The 15,550-nt window shown below is 37.5% G+C and overlaps 1 protein-coding gene across 1 annotated transcript in view; it reads left to right on the top strand.

Annotated features, from left to right (window-relative positions):
• The window catches only part of WDPCP (WD repeat containing planar cell polarity effector), a 407,760-nt gene extending 393,059 nt beyond the window's left edge, over nt 1–14,701 (top strand). Inside the window, exon 18 of the mRNA XM_037048018.1 lies at nt 14,498–14,701. Within this exon, the coding sequence (XP_036903913.1) occupies nt 14,498–14,548 (51 nt within the window). The 3' untranslated portion in view covers nt 14,549–14,701. The remainder of the gene's footprint in view (nt 1–14,497) is intronic.
• The last annotated feature ends 849 nt before the right edge of the window (nt 14,702–15,550 follow it).

The following is a 15,550-nucleotide window of genomic DNA, read 5'->3' as shown; positions in this document are numbered from 1 at the left end:
CTCTGGCTCTACGTCAGGGCTTATCAACCTGAGAACAACTCACATCTTGGGCTGGATAATCCTTTGTTTTGGGGGGACCCTCCTATGCACTGTAGGATGTTTAGCAGCCCTCTTGGCCTTTTATCTGTTAGATGCCAGTGGCTCCCCCATTCATCGTGACAACAAAATAACATCTCCAGACACTGCCAAATGTCTCCTCAGGGGAGGGGGATATCATGATGGTTAAAACAGAAAAGTTTATGTTAGCATATTTCACCACACTTTTAAAAATAATTAAAAGAAAAAGAAAGAAATGAAATGACTACAGGTATAACTAGCTCTAAGGAAGATTTTGGAAGGGATTCGTGCTAATGACAAAAGCTGAAAGAATTTGAGTTCTATATTAAATTTTATTAGATAATTTTGAATTTTGTATTGATTGGGGTGACATTGGTTAATACAATTATATAGGTATGAAATGTAAAATTCTATAATACACCATCTGTATGTTGTACTGTGTGTTCACCACCCAAAGTCAAGTCTCCTTCCTTCACCATATATTTAACCCACTTTGCCCTCTTCTACCTTTTACCCTTCCCCATCTCCAGTTTTCCTCTGGTAACCACCATACTGTTGACTATATCTGAGTTTTTGTTCATTCCTCCGTAGCACGTAGTTTTTAATTTTGATATTTTACTAAGTAGTTGATAGTGGCTCTTGAGGAAGTGATTCATAGAAAAGATAACGGTTTTATAAGCCCTGTATAAAATTTTATGAACCTGCAAAGGGATACTAACAAGAACCTTATCCATTTCCCATTTCTTATTCTTTTTTTCCTCCCCCTATAGGGATTTTTAATTTTCTAACTACATTTATTGATATGACATCAGTTAATAAAATTACATAGATTTCAACTGTAAAATTCTATGATACATCAACTGTACATTACATTGTTTACCACCCAAAGTCATATCTTCTGCCCTCACCATGTATTCGACCCCCTTTACCCTTTACTATTCCCCTGTACCCTTCCCTCTGGTAACTACCATACTGTTGTCTGTGTCTGAGTTTTTGTTATTTTTGCTTTTTCATTTGTTGCTTCAAGTTTTATATCCCACATATGAGGGAAATCATATGGTTCTTGACTTTTTCTGTCTGACTTATTTCACTTAGCATGATATTCTCAAGATCCATTCATGTTGTCACCAGTGGCAGTATTTCATCTTTTCTTATTTGGCTCAGTAGTATTCCATTGTCTATGTATGTACCACGTATTCTTTATCCAAACATCTGCAAAGGACTTCAGGTGTTTCCATGTCTTGGCCACTGAGAATGATGCTGCAATGAACATAGGGGTGCATATATCTTTGCAAATAAATGTTTTCAAATTTTTCAGGTAGATACCCAGAAGAGGGGTTGCTGGGTCATATAGTAACTATTCTTAATTTTTGAATAGTATGAGGAACTTCCATACTGTTTTCTATGGTGATTTTACTAGTTTAGATTTCCAAAAGCAGTGATTGAGGGTTCCTTTTTTCTCCACAAGCTCTCCAACACTTATTATTGTTAGTCTTTTTGATAATATCCATTCTCACAGAAGATAGTATCTTATTGTGATTTGGATTTGCATTTTCCTAACAGCTAATGAAGTTGAGCATCTTTTCATATATCTTTGGCCATTTCCATGTCTTCATGTGTGAGTTGTCTGTTCTGGTCCTCTGCCCATTTTTGAATTGGATTGTTTATCACTGTTTAGTTGTATGAGTTCTTTATATATTTTGGATATTAACCTTTTGTCAGAGTTGTTGTTTTCAAATATCTTCTCCCATTCAGTTGGGAATGGGAGAATATCTTCTCCCTTTATGTTTTGATGGTTTATTTTGCTGTGTAGAAGTGTTTTAGTTTGATATAGTCCCATTCATTTCCACTGATTTATTTTTGCTTTTAAATACTTCCTTTCCCTTTTAGGTCAAATGTATAAAATCTTCTCTAAGACCAAAGTTCATAAGTTCAGTACCTATGTTTACTTCTGTGTGTTTTTTTCAGGTCCTATATTTAGGTCTTTGATCCATTTTGAGTTAATTTTTATGTAGTATATGGTGACAAACCGCAGTCTGGTTCCATTCTTTTGTGTGTGGCTTTTTGATTCTCCCAGCACCATTTACTGAAGAGCCTCTTTTCTTCATTGTATGTTTTTTGGTCCTTTGTCAAAAATTACTTGCTCATTTATATGTGGGTTTATTTCTGGGCTCTCAATTCTGTTCTATTGATCTGTGGAAAGAGGTTAACTTGACCTTGTATGTTGGAATTAGTTTCTAGGTATAAAGCACACCTCTGGTTTCCTACCACAGACTTTGGTCAAAGACAAGTAAGTAATAAATCATGTTGTCATATATCTATATTGTTTTGCCTGAAACACTCATTGGTATACTGTCTGGAAGAAATCTTAGATCAGAAATGGTAGAAAACTCACTTTTTGATGAATTGTGAAAGGTATAGCAACATGCTGCTTATATTGTTCTTTCAGTCTTTGTTATCACCTAGGAGAGTAAAGTACAAGTATATATACACATATATATGCATAAATATATATATATCCTCAATATTTACATATTGACAGTTATCCTCATTTATAACAAAAACCTTATATAACTGAAATATGTAGTTTCTGAATGTGTGATTAAATTTTTTTCTTTTATTGATTCCAGAGAAAGGGGAAGGGAGGGAGACAGAGAGGGAGCAAATATCAATATGAGAGAGAAACATCTATTGGTTGCCTTTCACTTGCACCCCAACTGGGCCTTTCACTTCCACAACCCAGGCATGAGCTCTGACTGCAGATCAAACCCACAAACTTTTGATTTGTGGGACAATGCCAAACCAACTGAGTCACACTGGCCAGAGCTAAAAGTGTGATTTTTCAAGTAAAGTTTATAATCTACTTCTTGAGTTCTTTGTTCACATGGATAAATGATAAACTATTTATACTTATTTTTTTCACCCAAAGAATTATTTAAAAATATTTTTAAATGTATCAATATATTCCTGGAGGAGAGTTAGATAACAAGTAGTAAAAAACAAAAATGTCAACACAACCATAATATAGTGGTATTTCTTCATAGATATGAACCAATTTATCTTAGTATTTATGATCTATCTGCTTTCTGAAAGATTTGGGGCAGTTCACAAAATTATTTTACATAGAATATCTAAACTAACATTATTCAAAGGAAAAGTCAATTAAAGGTTACAAAGTAAGAGATGTTGTTCAATATTTGTGCTGTTTTATACAAATTAAAGTTGAAGTTAGCTCTGAATTTGGGGAAGCTAAAGCAAATAAAGGGAAATAGGTTTACTTTAGGAGGCATACTGGTGTAATAGAAAGAATGCAGGGACTTCCGCCAAGATGGAGACGTATGTGGAAACACTGTGCCTTCTCCCACAACCAAGTTTGAATACAACAAAGGTTTGGAGAACAAAGACACAGCCAAAAAACAGAAAATTGAATTATACGGAAGTCCGATGACAACGAACCGTTGAACTGGGAAGGTAAGAGGGGTGGAGCCAGCAGCGGAGCAGAGTAGGGCAGGACAGATCCCCAGACCTAGGTGCACAAGTGGCCCGGACCCAGTTAGGGTGTGGGGCAGACTGACCGTGGTCGCACATTCGCACACAGTGAGACGGACCATGCAGGCCCCAGGGGGTGAGGGCTGACGGCGGTGGCACACTCGCGTGCAGTGGGACAAAACGCGTGGGCCCAGTGACAGAGGCAGCTGCTGCACCTGTGGGGGCCACGGCAGGAGACGGCAGATGGGACGCCATTGCTCCTCTTTGACACTGCCCCCACATACAGCGTCACAACCCAGCCACTGAGTTGCCCTGCTCAGGTGAACACCTAGGGCTCTGATCCTGCTATGGAACAGGCATGAACAGCCCAAAAGATGGTGCAAGAAGAACTCAAAGTCCCAGAGCCAATAACTCTCAGCAACAGAGAAATTGCCAGCCTCTCAAAAGCACAATTCCAGACACTGCTTATCAGGATGCTCACAGAACTGGTTGATTATAGTCACAAATTAGAGGAACATATGAAGGCTAAACTAATTGAAATGAAGGGAGATGTCCAGGAAACCAACAGTGATGGAAAGGAAACTGGGACTCAAATCGGTGGAATGACCAGAAGGAAGACAAAACATCCAACCAGAAAGGAATGAAGAAATGAGAATTCAAAAAAATGAGGAGAGGCTTAGGAACCTCCAGGACATCTTTAAACGTTCCAACATCTGAATTATAGGGGTACCAGAAGGGGAAAAGAAACAGCCACGAGTGGGAAACTTATTTGAACAAATAATACAGGAGAACTTCCTCTGTCTGGCAAAGGGAATAGACTTCCAGGAAATCCAGGAAGCTCAGAGAGTGCCAAAGAAGTTGGACTCAAGAAGGAACACACCAAGGCACATCATAATTACATTAGCCAAGACTAAAATGAAGGGGAGAATCCTAGAAGCAGCAAGAGATAAGGGGACAGTCACCTATAAAGGAGTACCCATCAGACTGTCAGCAGATTTCTCAAAAGAGACCTTACAGGCAAGAAGGGACTGGAAAGAAGTACTCCAAGTCATGAAATCCAAAGACCTACAGCCAAGATTGCTTTATCCAGCAAAATTTTCATTTAGAATGGAAGGACAGATAAAGTGCTTCTCAGATAAGGTCAAGTTCAAGTTCATCATCACCAAGCCCATATTATATGAAATGTTAAAGGGACTTATATAAGAAAAAGAAGATGAAAAATATGAACAGTGAAAGGACAGCAAACTCAGTTATTAACAACCACACCTAAAACAAAAGCAAACCAAGAGGACAGCTAGATCAGGAGTGGAACCATAGAAATGAAGAACGCATGGAGTGTTATCAACAGGGGAGTGGGAGGAGGAGAAGGGGGGAGAAGGTAGAGAAAATAGCATAGACGGTAGGTAGAAAATAGATAGGGGGGAGGGCAAGAATAGTGTGGGAAATATAGAATCTAAAGAACTTGAGACACATGGTTATAAACTAACGGGGGGAGAATGGTGGGGGAGTGAGTGTGTGGGTGGAGGGGAATGAAGGGGGGAATAGAACAAGTGTAATGGTATAATCAATAAAATATATTTTTAAAAAAAGAAAGAATGCAGGACTTGTAGACAACTATCTCAGTTCCCATATACTGCCACTTCTTCTTCACTGCCACATATTTCTTTATTTCTCTTTCTTTAGCCTTTGAATTTCTTTATACCTATCTCCTTATCTGCAAAATGGGAATAATTATATTTAATAATATCACAATATTGTTATGTCTAATTAGATAACATGAAAGCATTCTGTAAACTTCAAGACACTGTTCATTACTATTGTTCTTACTGACTTTATTTCTTAAAATATGCAAATGGTAAATTCATCTGCATAGAAACATTTCTTGCACTCAATTCACACTCAAGAATGCTTGTGTTAGAAAACTGAAAAACATACTAAACATATCTTCAAGTAGGGTTTTGAAAAAGAAATCTTATTCACACAGATCTTTTTATTACAAATCTTCAATAAAACCTAAGGGAATTATATTGAATTCAGTGAAGGCATTTCTGTGGAAAAGTAAAATGACATGTTTATTCTAAGTACATTCCTTTCTGGTGGTTTACTTAACACAGAGGAAGTTGGGAAGGTATAGAATATTAGCTTACCTATCATCCTGTCTCTTATAAGTAACAGAAGCCTCAAGCCAACCTTTGGCAAGTGCTAGATGGTAGTCAATTTAACATTTAATTTTCTAGAAAGAACACCAATACCAAAACTCTGGAATATCAATTAAAAAGAAATTCCCATATGATCTTAAATATGCAAGGCACAGGGTTAATATTCAATGGTAAAACTTGAAAACTGGACAACTTGCTCAGGAAAGCATCTCCTGTCACATGGGTGGGCCACCAGCATGCCTATAAATTAAAGCCTTAAGTGATAAGAACAGGCAATCATAGGAGCCAATCATAATGCAGCCTGTGGAACACATGTTATTTGTCAGTACATTCAAAATGCTGTGGTGATAAAAGCACTTCACAGGAAAAATAATTAAATTCTAATCCCAGCTCTGCCACTAAATGAGCGACTGGACAAAACACTTAACCCATGTGCACCTCAGTTTCTTCACCAACAAAATGAAAAAAGTTTCAGATTAAGAAACTTTAAGAGTTCTTCTATCTCTAAAATAGTATACTTCTAGGATTTAATTATTTTTGCACCAAATCAGGAACTTTATAAAAAACCATTAGTAACACATGGAAAAAGATAATAAAAGATGTCTGTATTAAGGGCACAACAGACCAAAATCCAGTGTGTAGCAAAACAAGCCTTAACTGTCTGCAGAGTTTGCTTATTAAAGTTCGTGTACATTTAAAGCATTAGGTAACAGAAATGGGGTGTGAGCAGGCAAGAACATAAAATGGGATAAGGATAGTTTAGTCAATAAATGGTATTGGAAAAGGTGGACAATATGTATAAAAATAGACCATTTTCTTATACCATACACAAAAATAAATTTTTGTAGTAAAGACTGAAATGTAAGACTCGAAACCATAAAAATGCTATAAGAAAACACAGACAGTAGAAGTTCAGGCATTTCCATAGCAATATTTTTCTGATATGTCTCCTTGGGCAAACAAAATAAAAGAAAAAATAAACAAATGAAACTACAGCAAACTAAAACATTTGTGCACAGCAAAGGAAACCATCAACAAAATGGAAGACAATCCACTGTTGGGAACAGCTCTGCTTGGTTTCAGGAGTTGTAACTGCTCTTCATGGCTAAGAGTAAGTGAGCGACCTCTGGAATGCGAGCCACTAAGGAGACAAAGCTTGTCCCCTGCCCCTCAATGCTTGGTCGGTTAGTCTGTGACAAGTACAACCCCTCAGAGGAGGGGCAACTTAGGCCAGACATGATCAATTGGGAGGCCATCATGGAAGGACTCGGGGTGTGGGGGGCTGTGACAAAGAGAGAGTGATGGACCCTCGCCCCCCAGGCTATTCTGACATAGCCCAAGTTCCCATTGGGCTATAGGAAGAAGCACTTCCTGGCTCTAATCCACTTAAGCCTGAAAACCTATGATCGGGAAGGTGGTGCAGCCCTGTGCTGGAAAAGGTGGGTTCTCTAGGGTGATCAGGCCTAAGACAGAATATGTAAAATCCTGTGAAACCTGCTTTGTTTAAAATGCTCTCATTTAAATGATAAGGGTCCAAGCAAGAAGTTTGTTCCTCAAAGTTTTATGGCTCTTTAGCTATCTGACCCTGACTGAGAATAAGCCCTCATAGTTCTTTGAATACTATCTGTTGTTTGATCCTTACCTGTATTCTTGTGCAAATGAACCCAATAAAAGCCCCTTGAGGATGGGGCTCTTGGCCCTTCTCCTTTGAGGGATCAGCCACCTTTCCTCCCCAAGCAAGATCATGTCTTGCTACTTTCACTTTCATCCGTGATGGATGGGGGGATTGTGCAGGCAAAGTTGCCCCCACAATCCACTCTATGAAAGAATATGTCTGCCAATGATACATTGGATAAGGAGTTAATATCCAAAATGTATAAAGAACTTATACAACTCAACACCAAAAAAAACAAACAATCTAATTAAAAAATGGGCAAAGGACCTGAATAGACCCTTCTCCAAAGAGGACATACAGATGGACACTAGACATGGAAAGATGCTCAGTGTCACTAGTCATCAGAGATACAAATTCAAACCAAAATGAGATATCACCTCACACCTTTTAGAATGGCTACCATCAATAAATCAACCAATGGGACTTCCGCCAAGATGGAGGCATAGGTGGAAACACTGTGCCTTCTCCCACAACCAAGTTTGAATACAGCAAAGGTTTGGCGAAACAAAGACACAACCAAAGGACAGAAAACTGAATTATACAGAAGTCCGACTACATCTAACCGTTCAACGGGGACAGTAAGAGAGGCGGAGCCAGCAGCGAGCAGGGTCGGGCAGGACAGGGCCCCCGACCCAGGCGCGCAGGCAGACCGGAACCAGTTGGGGTGCGGGGCAGACTGCGGGCGCATATTCGCGCACAGTGAGACAGACCACGCAGGCCCTGGGGGGCGAGGGCTGACGGCGGTGGCACACTCGCGTGCAGTGGGACAAAACACGTGGGCCCGGTGACAGCAGCAACTGCAGCACCGGTGAGGGCTGTGGTGGAACACACCAAGGAACACACCAAGGCACATCATAATTACATTAGCCAAGACCAAAATGAAGGAGAGAATCCTAGAAGCATCAAGGGATAAGGGGTCAGTCACCTATAAAGGAGTACCCATCAGACTGTCAGCAGATTTCTCAAAAGAGACCTTACAGGCAAGAAGGGACTGGAAAGAAGTACTCCAAGTCATGAAATCCAAAGACCTACAGCCAAGATTGCTTTATCCAGCAAAATTTTCATTTAGAATGGAAGGACAGATAAAGTGCTTCTCAGATAAGGTCAAGTTCAAGGAGTTCATCTTCACCAAGCCCTTATTATATGAAATGCTAAAGGGACTTATATAAGAAAAAGAAGATGAAAAATATGAACAGTGAAAGGACAGCAAACACACAGTTATTAACAACCACACCTAAAACAAAAGCAAACCAAGAGGACAGCTAGATCAGGAGTGGAACCATAGAAATGAAGAACACATGGAGGGTTAGAAACAGGGGGGTGGGAGGGGGAGAAGGGGGGAGAAGGCACAGAAAATAGCATAGACGGTAGGTAGAAAATAGATAGGGGGGAGGGCGAGAATAGTGTGGGAAATATAGAATCCAAAGAACTTGAGACACATGGTTATAAACTAAGGGGGGGGGAGAATGGTGGGGGAGTGAGTGTGTGGGTGGAGGGGAATGAAGGGGGGGAATAGAACAACTGTAATGGTATAATCAATAAAATATATTAAAAAAAATAAATAAATGAACCAACAAGCATTGGTGAGATCAGGAAAAAAGGAAACCCTCATGCACTGTTGGTGGGAATGCATTTTCGCACAACCACTATGGAAAAAAGTATTAAGTTTCCTCAAATAATTAAAAATGTAAATGCCTTATAATGCAGAGATTCCACATCTCAGAATATATCAAAGAAACCCAAAACACTGATTCAAAACAATGCATGCACTGCTATATTCATTGCAGCATTATTTACAACAGCCAAGATTTGGAAGCAACCCTAGCGCCCATTAGTAGAGCAGTGGTTAAAAAAGTCATGGTATATTTATACAATGGATTACTACTCAGCTGTACAAAGGAAAAGGGAAAATCTTCATTTTGTGACAGCATGGATGGACTTAAAGATCAAAATAAGCCAGTCAGAGAAATACGAATAATACGAATACCATATGACTTCACTTATATGTGAGATATAATGAACAAGATCAACAACAACAACAAAAGCGAAATAGAAACAGAGGCCTGGCTACATGGAACAGATGACAGCTATCAGAGGGGACTTTTACTTTTGAGGGTTGGAAGGCTGGGTGAAAAAAGTGAAAGGATTAAAAAAAACTTAAAGCCCTGGCTGGTGTAGCTCGGTGGGTTGAGCACGGGCCTGCGAACCACATAATCGTGGTTCGATTCTCAGTTGGGGCGCGTGCCTGGGTTGCAGGCCAGTTCCCAGCAGGGAACTCATGAGAGGCAACCATACATTGATGTTTCTCTCCTTCTCTCCTTCCCTTCCCCTCTAAAGAAAAATAAATCTAAAAAAAAAAAACAACTTATAGACATACACACAGATGACAGTATGGTGATTACCACAGGAAAAGGAGTGATAAATAGTGATGGAAGGAAACTTGACTTTGGGTGGTGAATACACAATATACAGATGATGTATTCAATATTATAGGATTGTGCACCCACAATATATATAAAATATATATTTTATAAAATGTATATAAATTTTATTAATTAATGTAACTCCAATAAATTCAGTAAATTTTTTAAATAAATAAAAATATACAAAGATAAAGTGACCTCCTACCCAACACTAGGTAACAGCAATAGGGTGTGGCTCAGAAAATAAACTTAATTATATGTAAAACTCAAATGAGGGACAGGGGTGGGAGGAACCCTTTTGTTACATTAAATTATTACATGAATTAACATGTTGCCAGTCAGTCAAGAGTGAGCACAGTCTCAACACTTAATAAAATGAAAATAAGCCTCTGCTGAAAGTATGATTTCCTATCACTAAACAAAATCACCCCCTCCCAAACTAGGGAAGAAATAACAAAAAACTATGAATTCTATAGTCTATCCAGAGTCCTAAAAGTTCGTAAATTTTGGTGCAATAATTCTATTGCTACAGCTCTATACCAAGGAAGCAATCCTAAATACAGAAAAAACTTCATGCTTAAGAATATCTGTCATTGGGTTATTTATAAAAAAGAAGAAATAAGGTCTGGCTGGTGTGGCTCAGTGGATTGAGTGCCGGCCTGCAAACTGGAGTCATCAGTTTGATTCCCAGTCAGGGCACATATTGTGGGCCAGGTCCCCAGTTGTGGGGGGCGGGGGGCACATGAGTGGCAACCACACATTGATGTTTCTCTCTTTTCCCCTCTAAAAATTAATTAATTAATTAAAAAAGAAGAAATTGGAAATAATATAAATTTAACAAAAAAGAGGAATGGTTAAGGAGCACCATAGTATTGATATTTGATTAAATAAAATTTACCCATTAAAAACAAAGACTATGTATGTGGGAGCACTGAAGAGTAAAGTGAAACCAAAAACCCCCAAACCAAAAACATAGAGAAATGTATATACAATACAATTTCTGCTGTTTTAAAAACAAATAAAACACATACTGGGAAAAAAAGAGATTGGAAACAAATACACATTAAACCATAGTTTTCATATGACTGGTGGGACTATGAGTAAATTTTTGTACTTTTCTGTTTTCCAAATTTTATTTAATGAATATACTTTAATAATTATTAAATAGCTGAGTATACAAAACATATTGTTTCACTAATCATAAAAATATTCATGTAAAGTAAATAGAGTACAACTCCAGGTTATTTAGCATGAAACAGACTCTCATGGAAACCTTTCAAATCTCCTGATGTCTTCTTTGAAAACAGGATAGATTTTAAAGAAAACCTTTCAAAGGAAAAGTTTTTTTTAAATCCTGGTAGAGCCTTCAGAAGGTAATTCTATGATTCCTACTTTTTAAAAATGTAATTACTAACTTAGGAGAAGTCTGAAGGCCTGGATGGAAAACCCTATAGAACATCAAGAATATGGCTGAAACAGATGGTACTTCCTGGCTATGCAAAATCTGACCTTCAAGCAACAATTATACTCAAACATTAGGAAAATAATTTACCTAGGATCTCTGCTAGTTAGTGATCAAGACCAAAAGCGAAATCTAGATTTCTTGATAAGCATTCTAGTGGTGTAAAAAACAGAATTTGATATAGTAGCTTATAAGGCATGAGTTAGGGCTTATGTTTTTTAAATACCAATGCTTATATAAATGATTTTTTGTTTTCAAACTGAAAGCTAAAAGCCAGAACACACATGCAAGCCCCAGGCACTATTAAATTACTCATTCTTCTTGTTACCTGTTTTTCCAGGTTCTTAAAAAATATTTAAGAACATTTCATCAGGATCCACAAGCACCTGTGTATGTATGTGTTCCCCTTATTTGCCAGCTCCACACCTGTTTTCTTTGAGATATAGCTACTTAAAATACTATAATATAGTACAGTATTTTTCTAAAAGGCTTCTCTTAGAAGCAAAAAGAAGTTTCAAGGTATAACTTAAGGAATAACTTTTAAGAGAAATGTCTCTAATTTGAGTACAACCATCATCTCTACTCTCTTTACCTTTCCTCTTTACCACTTCAAAAATGTCCCCACTGTGTCATTTTTCAAATAATATCACTCACCATTAGTCTTACATTTAAACATATTCCAATTTCAGAATCCTATCATAAAATTCTTGTTCAACATTGAGTCTTCAGGGTTTTGTACATAAAGAATCATGTCATTCTCAAAAAGTTACAATTTAATTCTTCACCCCCAATTTGGATGACTTTTATTTATTTCTCTTGCCTGATTGCTCTGGCTAGGACTTCCAGAACTATGTGAATAACAGTGATGAGAGCTGACACTCTTGACTTGTTCCTGATCTTAGAGAAAAAGCTTTCAGTTTTTCACCATTGAATATGATATTAGCTGAAGGTTTGTCATATATGGCCCTTTTCTATTGATTGTTTTAATCATGAATAGATGTTGTATCTTGTCAGATGTTTTTTCCTGCATTGACTGATATGATCACATGATTTTTATACTTTGCTAATATGATGTATTACAGTGATCAATTTGCATATGGTGAACCATCTTGTGCTGCTGGAATGAACCCTATCTGATTATGATGTATTTTTTTAAATATTTTATTTATTTATCTTTAGAGGGGAAGGGAAGGAGAGAGAGGGAGAGTAATATCAATGTGTGGTTGCCTCTCATGCGTCCCCTGCTGGGAACTGGCCTGCAACCCAGGCATGTGCCCTGACTGGGAATTGAACTGCGATCCTTTGGTTCGCAGGCCCATGCTCAATCCACTGAGCTATGCCAGCCAGGGTCTGATTATGATGTATTTTTTAGTGTATTGTTTTATTTGATTTGCTATTATTTCATTTAGGATTTTTATATCTGTATTCATCAGAGATATTGGTCCGTAGTTTTCTTTTTTGTGTGTTGTCCTTACCAGGTTTTGGTATCAGTATTATGTTGGCCTCCGAAAGTGTATTAGGAAGTATTGCTCCTCAATATTTTGGAAGAGTTTGAAAAGTACAGGTATTAAATCATGTTCAAATGTTTGGTAGAATTCAGTAGTGAATCCATCTGGTCCTGGACCTTTACATTTTGGAGAATTTTTTATGGTTGTTTCAATTTCCTCAGTGTTGGTCCATCTGTTTAGATTTTCATGTTTTTCATGATTCAATCTAGGAAGATTATATATTTCTAGGAACTTATCCATTTCTCCTAAGTTATTGAATTTGGTGGCATATAGTGTTTCATAGTATGATCTTTGGTATTTCTGCAGTCTGTGGTAGTACAATGGGATCACCTGACACCTGTTGGAATGGCTATTATCAAAAAGACTAACAATAATAAGTGTTGGAGAGCTTGTGGAGAAAAAGGAACCCTCAATCATTGCTGTTGGAAATCTAAACTAGTAAAATCACCATAGAAAACAGTATGGAAGTTCCTCATACTATTCAAAAATTAAGAATAGTTACTATATGACCCAGCAACCCCTCTTCTGAGTATCTACCTGAAAAATTTGAAAACATTTATTTGCAAAGATATATGCACCCCTATGTTCATTGCAGCATCATTCTCAGTGGCCAAGACATGGAAACACCTGAAGTCCTTTGCAGATGTTTGGATAAAGAATACGTGGTACGTACATAGACAATGGAATACTACTGAGCCAAATAAGAAAAGATGAAATACTGCCACTGGTGACAACATGAATGGATCTTGAGAATATCATGCTAAGTGAAATAAGTCAGACAGAAAAAGTCAAGAACCATATGATTTCCCTCATATGTGGGATATAAAACTTGAAGCAACAAATGAAAAAGCAAAAATAACAAAAACTCAGACACAGACAACAGTATGGTAGTTACCAGAGGGAAGGGTACAGGGGAATAGTAAAGGGTAAAGGGGGTCGAATACATGGTGAGGGCAGAAGATATGACTTTGGGTGGTAAACAATGTAATGTACAGTTGATGTATCATAGAATTTTACAGTTGAAATCTATGTAATTTTATTAACTGATGTCATATCAATAAATGTAGTTAGAAAATTAAAAATCCCTATAGGGGGAGGAAAAAAAGAATAAGAAATGGGAAATGGATAAGGTTCTTGTTAGTATCCCTTTGCAGGTTCATAAAATTTTATACAGGGCTTATAAAACCGTTATCTTTTCTATGAATTACTTCCTCAAGAGCCACTATCAACTACTTAGTAAAATATCAAAATTAAGAAGCATGTGCTACATAGAATCATTTAGAACAGATAGTATTGTAAAGTCAAAGAGGTGGACTCAGATTGAATGTAGGAGGTGGGGGTGGGTAGGGCAGGGGTGAGTAATGGAGTGGGAGAATGGGGACAACTGTAATTGCACAACAATAAAAAAATAGATAGAATCACAAATGATGACCAAAAATTTGCAACTTTTCATTGTAGGAGTCTTCAGATACTTCCAAATTTCAACTAACATCCTGTCCTTCCTTGCCTTTTTATGTTTCATATATTATTTTGCTTCACTGATTCTTATAAATACTATATCAAAATTTTAAGAGTAAGATAGTTTTCTAGTTTACATATATAATGCATTTTAAACTATTTTATTTTGCTGTTTTTAAATATTAAAATTAAAAATATAAATATTAAGTCAGTTTTTATTCTCTGCATAAACATGTTGTTAATTATTTTTATTTGTTTGCTTTCAGGAAATTGGAGATGGTGGTTCTCTAAGAATGGTTCACTTTGGTTTGGTGTAAATAATATGAAATTTGTGTTTTACTGACTAAAACTTCCCTGTATGGAGTAAAAAAAAGAAGGGAATATAAACTAGTTAAGTTTAAACTCAATTAAGAAGTGGGCAAAGGACCTGAACAGACACTTCTCCAAGGAGGACATACAGAGGGCCCAGAGACATAGGAAAGGATGCTCGGCATCACTAACCATCAGAGAGATGCAGATTAAAACTGCAGTGAGATACCACCTCAGGCCGTTGAAAATGGCCTCATAAACAATTCAACAAACAAGTGCTAAGGAGGTGGTGGAGAAACGGGAACCCTAGTGCACTGTTGGTGGGAATACAGACTGGTGCAGCCACTGTGGAAAACAATATGGAATTTCCTCAGAAAAACTAAAAATGGAACTGCCTTTGACCCGGAACTGAAATTGACCCGGCAATTTCACTGCTGATTTTACCCTAAGAATCCTGAAATACCAATTCAGAAGAACCTATGCACCCAATGTTCATAACAGCACAATTTACAATAGCAAAGTGTTGGAAGCAACCTAAGTGCCTATTGGTAAATGAGTGGATCAAAAATGCACCATTGTGTATGGTGCATTTACACAATGGAATACTACACAGCAGAAAGAAAGAAGGAGCTCCTATTCTTCCTGACAGAATGGATGGAACTAGATAGTATTATGATAAGTGAAATGAGCCAGGTGGCAAAAGACAAATATCATATGGTCTCACCTATAAGTGGAACCTAATCAATAAAACAAACAAGCAAGCAAAATATAACCAGAGACATTGAAATCAAGAACAATCTGACAGTAACCCAAAGAGAAGGGGAAGGGGGTAACAAGGGGGAAAAGGGAAGGGTCATCAAGGAACATGTATAAAGGACACATGGACAAAGCCAAAGTGGGGTAGGAATGGGGTGGGAGGCAAAGATGTGTAGGGCAGAGGGATTGGTAGGAGGAAAATAGAGACAACTGTACTTGAACAATAAAAAAAAGAAAGAAAAAAGGAAAGTAGT

This window comes from Sturnira hondurensis, unplaced genomic scaffold (genome assembly GCF_014824575.4).
Source record: "Sturnira hondurensis isolate 20B ecotype Veracruz unplaced genomic scaffold, ASM1482457v3 Scaffold0006413, whole genome shotgun sequence".
In the NCBI taxonomy this organism is placed as follows: Eukaryota; Metazoa; Chordata; class Mammalia; order Chiroptera; family Phyllostomidae; genus Sturnira; species Sturnira hondurensis.
This window is presented reverse-complemented; position numbering and strand designations above follow the sequence as displayed.